Raw genomic sequence first — 12,771 nt, forward strand, 5'->3', positions numbered from 1 at the left:
AATAGCTTATATTCCTATGTGGCAATAATATCTAGATCCCTCCTCCTCTCAGTTCAAATCAATGGAGTGAGATGGCCTTTGGCTTCATTTTTCATCTTTAATATTGATTACTGTTCTACTTTGGAGTGCACTGTCATTCCAATTACGGAGAATTTAATTGATTTTTCCTCACAAGCCGGGTTAGATTGGATTGGTTTATGCAAAGCAGATCAAACAGAAGTACTCCCTGGACTCCCCTCTATGTGTAAAATACAACTCTAATGAGCAGGGGCCTGACACTTTCTCCATCTCACCCTTCCTCCCTCAGTTTCTCTCTCAGCACAAAGTGACACATGTGAACACATTCACACTTGCACACAAAACATTTCAATGTAACAGCAGCAGCAGTAATTATTGTAAGAAACCATTTTGATCATTCCAACAATGTTAAACGAATAATCATCTTCAGCACACTGTAATTGCTAAGAATTATTGCGTTCAATAGCGTAGATGGCTCCAAACCATCCACTGTTGTATTTTTCCCCCAGAGAAAGTAGAAACTTAGGCAAAGAGTTGATAATTCATACAATTATATGTGATGAATAAAGCAAGTGTCTCTTCATTTGAAAATTCCACAATGACCTTTACAGGAAGCCTCTCATGAAATATACATGACCCCGAACACAATATGTCAGACTGCTAGACAAGGCTAATTAGCTGCAGGTATATTCTGAAGGTCTCTTTCTCTCTCTCTCTCTCTCTCTCTCTCTCTCTCACACACACACACACACACACCCACACACACACACACACACACACACACACACACACACACCTTGGTCAAATTGCTTGGTTCATCCGCACCAAGTTCTGTCTCACAGGTGTGGGAGTGTTGACTCTGTTGTTTTGGATATTTGCTAAACCTAGCTTTGTGCTAAACTGCCACAGACATCCAGAAAACAAGTAACTTAGTCCATATTCAGCCATTTGGACAAAACATTTATCAAAGTGTCATAATTCCACTAATCCAGGTGGAGTTTTAGTTGTGTCAGGAGTTCTTTTGAAATGTGAGTATCTTGAACCAAGACTAAGAGAATGAGGCTACGCTGCATTAACAAGCTTGGATCTTGGTCTTGGAAAATCATCTCAACCTACTGGAAAGTTTTTACTTATTTTAATGAGAAAATAATATTTTACATTAATAGACATAGAAAATATGCTTATTTGCTTTCTTGCTGAGTGTTCAATTAAAAAAGGTCAATACCACTCTCATATCTGTCCCTTAGCTGCTGGAGCAAGGAAATTATTAGCTTAGCTTGGCATTAAGATTATACCGTGTCCTAACTGAATGCGACGCAAACGCGTGTCAGCGATTGTTTGATTTTTTTATTTTCTATTGGAATGTCCTTACTGGCCACAAGTGATACAGCACTGCACAGTAGGATGTGATGCTCCGTTTTGAGCTTAAGTTTTGTCGGATGCCCTATTTCTATTGACTTCCTGTCGCTCATGTTGAAAGCGCTCCATGAACAAAGAACGGCTGATTTATTAAGTTGAAATGAGGAGTTATTTCTACGATACCTCCTCATTTCACTACAAAAGCCTAAATAAGGTAGCAGCTGGCCGGAGGGAGCTCGCCAGGGAGCTGGAAGTTTCTGGTTAAGTCGCTGTTGGCTATATTGTATGTCATTTCCAGTAAAGAAACATGAAAATATCACAATATAAAACGTGTGTTTAAAAAGTACAAATGTAGGATAGTAAATACTCTGAATCTTTTACATGAGTGGTTATGTCTCCAGTCTGATCTTGAGTGCACAGCTGATATGTATGTGGTTTGTTTACATAACAGCAGTGCATATTTAACAGATTCAGTGTGGACAGAGAGCGTCCGATGTTACACGATGCAACGTGATAGTCTGATGCTCACTTGCTGTTAGGACACGGTGTTAGAAACATGGAGAAACAGTTAGTGTAGCACCGTGTCTATACTAAAAACATCTCCGCCTAGTTTTTCAGTTGTCCGTCACACGTGCATCTGACCGAACATATATGCTCCTGTGTTAATCAATACAGCGCTACATGCACCTGACCTGTTTTCCTCCTCTCTCGTAACTACAGTGATTGTGTATTGGGGTCTGAGAGCTTCTAAAACGCAGGTTACTTCCACTCAACACTGTACCTGAACACTTCCAGTGTAGACACACAAGTGGAGCACTTGCTGCTGCTGCTGCCGCTGCCGCACGTGCTGCTCACACTACGTTTTCTGTGTAGAAACGGTGTAACTCTATCCAGGCAGTCAGCAGAGACTCAAATAGGTCACTGCACTCGACCAAGAACTAGTCCCACACATATACCTCTGTAAAACCACATATTGTGGTTGTTACAGTTCTTTTTTGTATGAATTAAACAAACAAGATATAACACCATCAATTAATGAGCTGTGGACAGATCCAGGCTAGCTATTTACTCTTGTTTCCTATCCTTATGCTAAGTTAAGCTAACCAGTTGCTAGCTGTAGTCAAACATGAGATTGGTATTAATCTTCTCATCTAACTCGCTGCAAAAAAGTGAATACACAGATTTACCAAAATGTCATTTAATTGTAGATTGTGATGAAGAGTTTTTACAACCCTGAAAATAATTGTTTTAGTATTACTAATTCTAGCACTAATAAAAATATTAGGGCTGTAAAGTCACAATGGGACACATCCACAGTGGCCACACCGTACTCTTCACTTAATTTCCCATTTAATTATTTTTTTTTGCTGGGAGGCAGTGGTCTCTAGTGTTAGATTGTCTGTTTATTTGGTTGCTATAGAGCTATGCAAATGTGTTGTGTTATAGCAGTCTATCGCTTGTCTCCTCACTTAAATCTCTACTTTCACATTCCTAGAGGCTGGTATTGGAGCTAACACCCCTCCTTTTTGCACCTTTACACAGCCTGCGAATGTGTATGTGTGTGTGTGAGTGAGACAGAGATGGGGCTGTCTTCTATGTCTCTGGGTGCCCCCTTGCTGAGCTGTCATCACTCCCTGGCACCGGGTACACAGCACAGCTGCAGGGGAACCACTCTGCAGGGAACCTTCGTTTCCATCTGTCTCCAATTCACAGTGGCACCTATTTAGAGCAGCTCAGCGGCTGTGCATGCCACGAGCCACGAGAGATGGGAGAGGCTTGGTTTAGGGGGTCAAGAGAGGTGGGCATTAATAGATCAAATGTTTTGGTTCAGAGTTGTAAGTGTATGAAGTTATATTTGACAGAGGCATAAAGCACCTGTGATATATGATATTATCATATTAATACATCAGCTTCGATGTTACACATTGCATTTTTCATTTACTGTCTGATATAATCAGTTTGTCATCAGCTGTCAGATTTGTTTTTTCCAGAGAGACATGAAGGAAACAAGTCTAAAGCTGACAAAGTAAAAACACAAACACTGCACGTTCATACATTTCTGCAGTTAAGCAGCCAGCAGAATCTAAAAAACCTATTTTTTACAGCAACAATTTAAAACGTTACATGTGATGCACTCTCTATAGAAATCATTTTAATATTCAGTCATTCAAAATAAATTATAATGTCAGTCTGTTCTGTACAGTCAGCTCCCATAATGATTCTATATCAGTGATGATATCATATGGAAACTTTCTGACTTTATATGAAAATGTAGTGCTGTAAATAGTTCATTTTATTTATTTATTTTACTGACATTGTTGCCTAAGACTTTATTAACTCAGTTTTAAGGATGTATTAAGCCATAAATAACCATACATGCCATAAATTGCTAAATGTATTTTTAAATAACACCACAAGTAACTCAGTCAGTTTGATATCACTTTAAGCAAATATTAGCATTTGTGTGTGTGTGTGCGTGTGTGTGTGTGTGTGCGTGCATGGTTATATGTGTCCATTTGTGCATGTGTGCGCACACTGTGTATTCCTGAACTTGTCTCTGTGTCTGCATGTGTACAAGTATGAGAACGGGCTTAATTTAGCAGGTGTGCTTTGACAGTTCTTGAATAAATGCCAAGTCTGCTGTACGAAGGATAAGAAAGAGGAGGCGCTCAATGTGCATCTGTGTGGGGCTCGACTGTGACAGATGGGGACGGTTTAACTTATAGAGTTCTGTTAAGATCTGGAGGTTTTCTGAAGCTGTCTGTGCCAAACAGGTGTGTATTCTAAAAACACCACAGACAGAGAAGGTGAACAAGCCTTGTCTGACTTATTTGTCTAGTGGAGGAGTTTCCACTGATAGAAAGAGGTTGCCCGTGTGTATCATTTCCATTTTACTGGTTTGTGGGGATCCTTATTAACTGCACTTATTCCCTTAGGAAGAGACACTTGCTTCAGTTTATTATTCTTCCTGTCTCATTGTTTGCAAACAAAAATAAAGACAGACTCAAGTCAACTCTAGATTCTTGGTAGCATCTCCAATGAACTGTTATCTAAGCTGACAAAGAACGAAAGTATGGAAAGTTTTTAAAACTGAACAGAAACTGTCATTTCCAGGAACTGCAACATGATTTTTATTTAGATCTTTTCAGCATTTTAGCTTCATGTGTGGAAACAGTCGTTAAAACCTTCCTTATAGTCTCATAGAGTGTACAGGAGAATAATTCCAGAGACAACAAAAATAATCTTGAAATGTGAATTATCAAGTGTTTTTAGTGTATTGAGATAATAGTCTTTTGAAAAGTAAACAAATGTTATAATTAGAGGAGGCTCTGGTAGTTTCAAGCCAGCAAACATATCTTAGTTGCATTTTCTGAAGTTTTCAAAGCCTGTGAATGTGTACAGTCAATGAAAAGATGAGAGCAATCACTTTAGTTGTATTTAAGGCAAAATGTCTCAGAATCTGTAAGAGTTGTACAACACTGGAGAATATGTTGGCACAAAGTTTTATGAGGACGGCTGTGGGGTTGAAAAGTTCAGCCAGTTAGTGGTGGCCAGGTGTCTCGCAGGCAGGCAAGACGCTTCACCATATGCTGCTTCTCGCCACCAGACGCCAGCCGTCCCAGCCACTGACTTTCACATGCTTTACTTCTGTTGTACAAGGTGAAAAGTTGGCTCTTGTCTTGACCCAAACTAACACACTGAAAGACCTCTGTGCTTGTGTTTACACTCTCTGTGTTCACATACACACAGTAGAGACACATGCCCATTTCCATCAATGTTGGGAAATTATACTGGTATGAGAATGATGCAATTAAACCTGGCTAGAAAACAACAAAGACAGAATTGATGCATTTCCCCTGGATTGCTGGATATACCAACAAAGCTGCAGATTATTTCGCTTCTCTCCTGCATGCTGATTGGAGTTTTAAAGAGGTAATGAAGTCCTAGTGAGTCCTCCTGCTGGGTTTGTATTTGGCGAGGGGTGCCTGTGTGTCGCTGATAGAGGGATCTCTCTGACACGGCTGCTCTGGCCTGCTGCATCTGGGAGCCAGTAGCGGCAGCCGCTGGGGGGAGATAAGGCAAGGCTAGCCGCTCGCCTGTAACGCACATTTTGCCCCCCTCTGCCCTGTTCTCCTCTCCTCCCCTTCTCCTCCCTCCACCCATCCTCCCTCCCGTCATCCCCCTGACCTTATCTTAGGGGAGAAGGCACCACTGGGTCGCTACTGTGATAGCACCTGCCAGAACCAGAGCTGGCCTCTGGTGATTATGGGGGAATCATTATCTCTCTCTCCCCAAAAACTCATTTTATACCTGCCAACATCTGAGGGGTGGGGGGCAAAAGAGCAAAGGCTTCTATAACAGGTAACACAGAGAAAATTGTGTGTGTGTCTGTGTGTGTATCAGGAGAGTAAGTAGGGGTACATAAGCAAAGGTGAAAATACATACAGCAAAACGTTTTACGTTTTTGCCATGTCAGAGTTGAATTTGATATTTTGGGATAAGATAGATATTATATTTGACAATGTCTCTTGTTCATCTGTCCTCAACCTGTTACTCCATTATGCTCATGAACATAAAACCTCCCATATGCGCAAAAGGGTGATGGTTTATGGAGGGGTATCATCATCATTACAAACTCTAGTCTCCATGTAAGTTTAGTGGAGATTAACTAATTCATAAGATCAGAAAATATTCTTCTGCTTGATGCCTGCAATGTTGGATATAAGTAAAAAAAAGTTGTTGTTATTAATCTTTAGTTTATATAATGCTCAGCATGCATTCTATTATTTCATTCCCCAGTCTGTTGGTATTACTCTGCCATTCACATCAGTTAAGTTAAGGACTTTATGAAAATTATTTGGGTGTGAAGTGGGGGATGAAAATTATGTTTCACTTTTAAAAAAAAGCAGGTCCCTCCCCAATGTTATTAATATTTTTTTCAGCCCCTTCCTTTGACTTAAAAACAAACTGCCACGTCCTCCCTCTAATATTTCAAAATGATATAATAACAGTACTGAATTGGTACTATTTGTTTAAGTATTGATCACAAAAAATGCAACAGTAATTAATGATAATATACTGTTATTTAAGCCTTAATATTTTAATGGCACAATAACTTCTCATAGCCACCAAAATGCAAAACAGAAGACCAAAGTTATGGCATAACATAACAATAAAGTATTGTTTGTAGTTAGCTGCTGAGTTATAAACATCCTGAACTGAGCTTTACAACTTGAAATAGCGACATAACTGAGCATGCTACTGAAGCGAAGACGGTCAGAAACGACACCGAACATCATCGCCGCATGAACGGTGATGTGTTCACTTACTGAAGTACTTCTGAACAGTGATGCGATCACTTAGCTACAAAAAATAAAGCAAATGAACTTTGTAATCAGTCTAAATGTTTGAAGTCAACTCAACTGAATAATCATCAAAGTGATTTGTAATTTCCACCTCTAGTTCTCATGGTAACTCAGCATATATTCATTTTCATTTTGCTGACTAAGGGCGCTTCCACCTAAAAGTAGTCCACGACAAAATCTGAAAATACTGAATGAACTATAAATTGTACTTTGATGTCACTCTTACTGAGACTTACAGTGTATAGACTTTAATATGAAATATAAATGTCTCATGCACGACCACTAATACATGTGGGAAATCCCTTTGGTTTAGCTGCTAAAAAAACACCTAAAATTCATGTGCTGTATATACTTCGGGTTTATAGAGAAATCAGTTCTCTCTCTCTGTCCCCCACGCCCAAAGATGCAGAAAGCAAACATAAGTTTCTCTCACTTCCTCTCTGCTGATGACCATCTGTGTGCTGGTTTCAGCCAGGCACTTGGCACATCTGTGAACTCACATCCCCTCTCACTTCTCTCATTAGCACACGACTTGCTCCAACAAAAATATGCGGCAGTGTGTGTGATTGTATGTGCATGTGCGTCAGTGAGGAGTATTGCTGTCATATATGCGCAAGCCACTTAGTGTGGGTTAAGGGTTAATGAGTCCTAAGAGGTCAGAGTTTGAGGAGGTGATGGCTACAATGTCGCTAGAATTTCACATGAGAGCCCCTTTCAGCTGTCCCATCTTAGTGAAGTTTATTTTGGCCTCTTTGATTCCAGTTGTGTGACAGCAATGTTTCAGCATATGCCTTCTACCAAAACAGACTGAGCCCTGTATGTCTTTTTTCTGTATTCACAGCTGACTGCCAGTTGAGGTGAATGAGTGCCAAATCACATTTTAAAAAAAGTTTAAATTACTTGATCTGTAATAGAAAAATGTTGTATGGATGCCTGCACATAACAACGTAAAACTACAAAATTATTTAGTACCACCAATGCAATATTCTTGTCTATTTCATAGATTTCATTTCGGGAAGAAAGTTGATCTAGAATACATGAAATGGGAAGTATGAAGTTTCTGAGAAGAGCTGCCCACGTCAACATCTGTGGAACAAAACAACCTTTTTCTGGGAATATGGTGACTTAACAGTGTAAACATCACATCACACATCACATCAGACCAGGATCAGTTGATTTCATTGGAATTGCTGCCATTAGTGGGATTTTCTTAGGTGTAGAGTTCAGATTTGGTTAATTTGCATGACACATAAATTTGCACAATTGACCAATTGCAAACCATCCTGATAGTACCAGTCTTTGGGGAAAGAGTCCAAAATAGAGGAAACTGTCATATCAGCTGTGTCCAATTTCATATAAACACTGGAGTAAAAACTGCTCCGCAGAAGAAATGTGGTTCATGGTTAGTCGTTAGACAGGAGTCAATGATACAATCTTCCCTTGAATTAACTGTGTTGTCTACTTTTATTCAGTGGCAACCGTGAATGCAAGTAGTCACCACATCCTCAAGCTTTAAGCAGCACCTATTTTGTGCCACTTTCTGGTCTGATTGGGCAATGCTTGCTGTTGCACTTTACTCTGAACTATCAAATTCAGACAAAAATACCAGCAAAAAGAATATGCAAAAGTGTAAGGTGAGTTTTTGGCAATGGAACATGATGAAACAGAAAATGTCATTACAGACATTAGGCAAGGTGCACAGAAGCAAAGGATGCTGGGAAGGAGGAAAGGGGAGTAACTTCGAAAAAAGGAGGGAAAGAAGTGCTGCTTGCCGCAGACACAGCTGGTTCCTGGCAGAGGAAGCCCAGACGGAGGCCCAGGTCCTGCTGCCTGCTGCTGTCTGCTGCTATCGCCGCAGCCAGCACTGCTGCCTGGCCTCCCCAGGGGCTGCAGTCCTGCAACACACAGAAACACACACAAACTGCAACATACAAACACACACTTCTCTTTTGAGCTGCAGTGGCAGGCAGGGCAGGAGGAGGGTTCACAGGAGAGCACAGCCCCTCAACCGGAGCCATGAGACAAGCTGACCTGCCACTGACATACACACACACACACACACACTAGTGTGTGTGGTTGCTTCACACACACCCTGCTGGAAAGGAAAGAAGAGAGAGCGAGAGAACCAAACGAACAGAAAAGGAGAGAGAGAGAGAGATGGACAGTACATGCAAGATGTGCCGAGTTCACCTGAAAGAGATGGCATAACTTGTGGGACGTGGTTGAAGACAGATTGTTTGACGTGGGTATTAACAAATATTCATCATTAATTTTTCTAAAGCAAAGTTGCACATGTGCACTGAAAGAAAAAATACCAGATGAAGCCAGGAATAATACAAAAAGGATCATTAATGAGGAGGTGAAAGGAAGAAGAGGAAGCAACATTTGGCTGTCACTTGCTTTTCTCTGTTTGGAACTTGAAATGCAGCTAAGTCCCTGAATGGCAGTGGAGTGGGTCACACAATGATACACCGTAGAGTCAAAGGTAAACTTGAAAGCCTCAGGGACTCATTATGGAAGAGAAAGTCCAGCTGCAAAGTCTTATAAAGGTTTACAAAGATTCTTGAATTTGAATGTACTGCCTTGTATTTGTCTTCGCTACCTCACTTGGACCTACAACTTCCTGGTGTGCATCATCGTGCTTCACACTAACAGAACGTCACCAATCCTCCAAGCCACTAAACTCACATAGAAATTGGAAAGCTCAGATCATAGATCATTCAGAAAATGTCTGCTGAGGTCCACCTGGAGCACCAGAAGAAGGCTGACTTGAGAGCTGGATCTTCCTCCTCTGCAGCGTTTGCACCGCGTGTCCCCACCGTCACACTGATCAGCCACAGAGAGCTGAGGGATAAACACACTGCCCACAGACCACAGCGTGGAAGACTTGATCCAAACCTGGCAGCCAGCAGCCACTACAGATACAGTGAAGGTAGGAGTTTGTCATCTGAGAGAGCCTGTTTTATGAAATTTTTTGGCAGTATGTTACCGTGATGAGTGATGGAGGCTCCCACAGCTGTCAGGTCTGCTCATTAAGTTGGAGTGATTGACGGATAATCAGTTTGTGTTGACTTAGTGCCGCATGCTATGAGGGCAATGTCAGGTTTCTTCATCTCGTTAGTAGACCTGTTATTTGTTGATTGAAGCCAGGGTTTCAAGGTTAGAATGACATCAAACATTCACATCTAAATTACTTCTCATCTTCAAAGTAATTATGCACAATATGATCTAATAGTAGCTTCCCAGTGCATTGAGACATTTAATGTATGTTTTTTGCCTTTTGTATAAAACAAATTCAAGCTAGAGATTAAATTTAATCAAAAAATCAGACTTAACTTGACCACTAAGTGCAATTTTTCTCAAAAGCGTCTTCTTCTGTCATGCATTACGGTCTTCATATGAGCTGTCAAGCACAAATAGACGTGTCATTATTGTTAACAAGCTCAGTGGAGCACATTTGTCCTGTGGCACAGGAAGGGAAAGGGAAAGAGGTTTTTAGAGCATTGAGTGGGTGGGGAGTCTTCCTCTGGGCTTTCCCATACAGCTTCAGGGAACAGAACTAGATTCTGGAGTTTCACTGTTTAGCTTCAATGGAGATGCACATGTAGGGTCGTGAGGGTGCATCAGAGTTAATGACAGAAGGAAAACTTTGCAGACATATGAGGGATACTTGAATGACTTCCAGGGAAGAAAAGAAAAAGAAGAAAAGCGAAGAAAGAGAGAAAAAAAAGCAAAGAAAAAAAATGTAATTGATTCTTAAAGCACTGAAAACACTGAAGTAGTGCCTTCAGGTGAAAAGGAAAACCTTCACTTAAATCAGCAAAGGGTTCGAGAAGAGAGAGATGCATTAAGAATCAGACATTAAAGGCCTAATTTTATAGACTCTAAATATGTAGAAACTGTAAGCCAGAGAGAGGACTAATACCCAACGTAGTGAATTACCTGCAGCGCCTGCCGTCTCTTGGCAGTAATGAGCTTTGTGAACGTTGCAGCGATAAGGCCTCTATAATTAGGCTTAGTCATAAGCATCCCCCCTGTAATTCTGTGATAAAAACCCGGTAGAACTCTGGTGTCGGTGCTCCAACCCATTCGTCTCACACACACACACACACACACTCGCACACACGCATACACTGAGGAAATCAAAATGTGTCAGTATGAACTGTAAACACAGCTCTTTTGTCTCAAGTATTTTACCTGACGTAACTGTGTGTGTGTGTGTGTGTGTGTGTGTGTGTGTGGTGGTGGTGCTGGTGGTGGTGGTGGTGAGGGGGTTATAGTCCAGTGATATGTTCACACCGTATGGAGAAGCAGCAGTAATGTGTGTGTGTGTGTGTGTGTGTGTGTGTACGCGTGTGCATGTGTGTGTGTGTGTGTCTGTGTGTGTGTGTGTGTGTGTCCAAGGCGTTGTGAGCTGCAGCATAGGCTTCCTGTGAGGGAGCAGATGTCGCAGAGCTCAGGCACAGCTGCGACGGGCGATAACTGCGGTGGCAAGAATATGTCGGCACGCTGGCTCTTCTCCCTGGGTCTTATCAGCCGCACACAGCATACAGACACACACACGCACACACACACACACACGAGCACACACACTCATATAGACACTCTACAATAAGGAACTGCCACCCAGCACTAGCACACCCTCACAGCAGGCCCAGATAGAGGGAGGATGGCAATGAGAGAGATGGAGAGAGGAAGAAAAGGAGCAAGGACTAAATCAAGGGACTTTGAGGGAAAAGGTGCAGTGAATCCCTAACAAAGCCTTGGCTCAAGTCTGCTGTATCATAGACTTCATAATTTTGTGCCAATCCTAATCCTCTATAGCTATGAATGGGCTATTCTGTAGAGTATTCACTCAAAAAAAATGAATGATTTCACCAGTAATAACTTTTACATAACCACACAAGTTCATAACTTTATGCTGCTCCCTATCTTGATGTCACTTTGAATTATGTATCAACGACATTGTTTTTCAGGTCCCAAAAACGAAAAATGTTTAAACGTAAATCTTTTAGATTACATTTCTTTTGTTACCAGTGTCCTTAACTCCAAGTTCAAATGTATTATTATCTTAAGAATTCCATAAAATTTATTACCTACTGTAGTATTGTGCACACAGAATTTTATCATTTTGAGGAAGAAGATTTCTTCTTTATCGTCAACCTCTAAATTACTGGTAGGAAATACAATATACAAAAATAAATGTGGCAGAGGTCATCAAAAAATATGGGAAAAGATAGATGTTGATGATGATGCAAGAAGAGAGAGAAAGACTGAGTAAATAAGGAACAGGGGAAAAAGTGAGGGGTATGTGTGGGAGAAAAGGCAAGGTGGTGATGAGGTGTGTGTGTGTATGTGTGTGTGTGTGTGAGAGAGAGAGAGAGAGAGGTGGGCAGAAGATAGAGAGAGAGCAGTTATCCTCTCTATTTCTTCAGCACCAGCTTTGTGGTTTCTATGAGGAACAGATGTTCACAACTTGATACAGTGCCTCATCCCCCTCTTCTCACTATCTCCAGTGCCAGCACCACCAACTGTCTGCACACACAAATATGCACTCTCTCTCTCTCTCTCTCTCTCTCTCTCTCACACACACACACACACACACATTTTCTCTTGGGAAACAGTCATATATAGTGGTGACACTCTTGTGTGAATGTATGGAGGTGTATTCACCTGCACACTGAGGACTTTTTATTGTCTGTTTCCCTCGGTTATCAGACTGCGTATCCTGTTCTTGAGTCAACACTTGATTTAATCAGGTGTTACTTCCTCCTTTGTCAGTTTGTGCTTCTAATGGTCAGATGTGACCCTGCACTCAGCTCTCTTAGTCTAGCCAGAGAAAACACACATGCATTCTTTTAGTTTACCTGCAGGCATTTCAATTTGCATACGTGCGTACACGAGACATCCCAAAGTCCTATCAAAATATTTCATACTTTTTGCGCCTGACTATTATTAATGCCTGTGTAAAAAAAGGAATCATAATCTCTGCTTTTAAGTAAAATCTGACTTCAGTTTAATCTCATAT

General features: G+C 41.1%; 1 protein-coding gene across 7 annotated transcripts in view; it reads left to right on the forward strand.

Moving 5' to 3' along the window:
* Positions 1–8,841: 8,841 nt before the first annotated feature.
* Positions 8,842–12,771, forward strand: part of cbfa2t3 (CBFA2/RUNX1 partner transcriptional co-repressor 3) — a 43,237-nt gene continuing 39,307 nt past the window's right edge. For all 7 annotated transcript variants that reach the window (XM_044351516.1, XM_044351537.1, XM_044351545.1 and 4 more), the window contains exon 1: positions 8,842–9,675. In XM_044351516.1, the coding sequence (XP_044207451.1) occupies positions 9,471–9,675 (205 nt within the window). In that variant the 5' untranslated portion in view covers positions 8,842–9,470. The remainder of the gene's footprint in view (positions 9,676–12,771) is intronic.

This window comes from Thunnus albacares, chromosome 1 (assembly GCF_914725855.1).
Source record: "Thunnus albacares chromosome 1, fThuAlb1.1, whole genome shotgun sequence".
NCBI classification, from domain to species: domain Eukaryota; kingdom Metazoa; phylum Chordata; class Actinopteri; order Scombriformes; family Scombridae; genus Thunnus; species Thunnus albacares.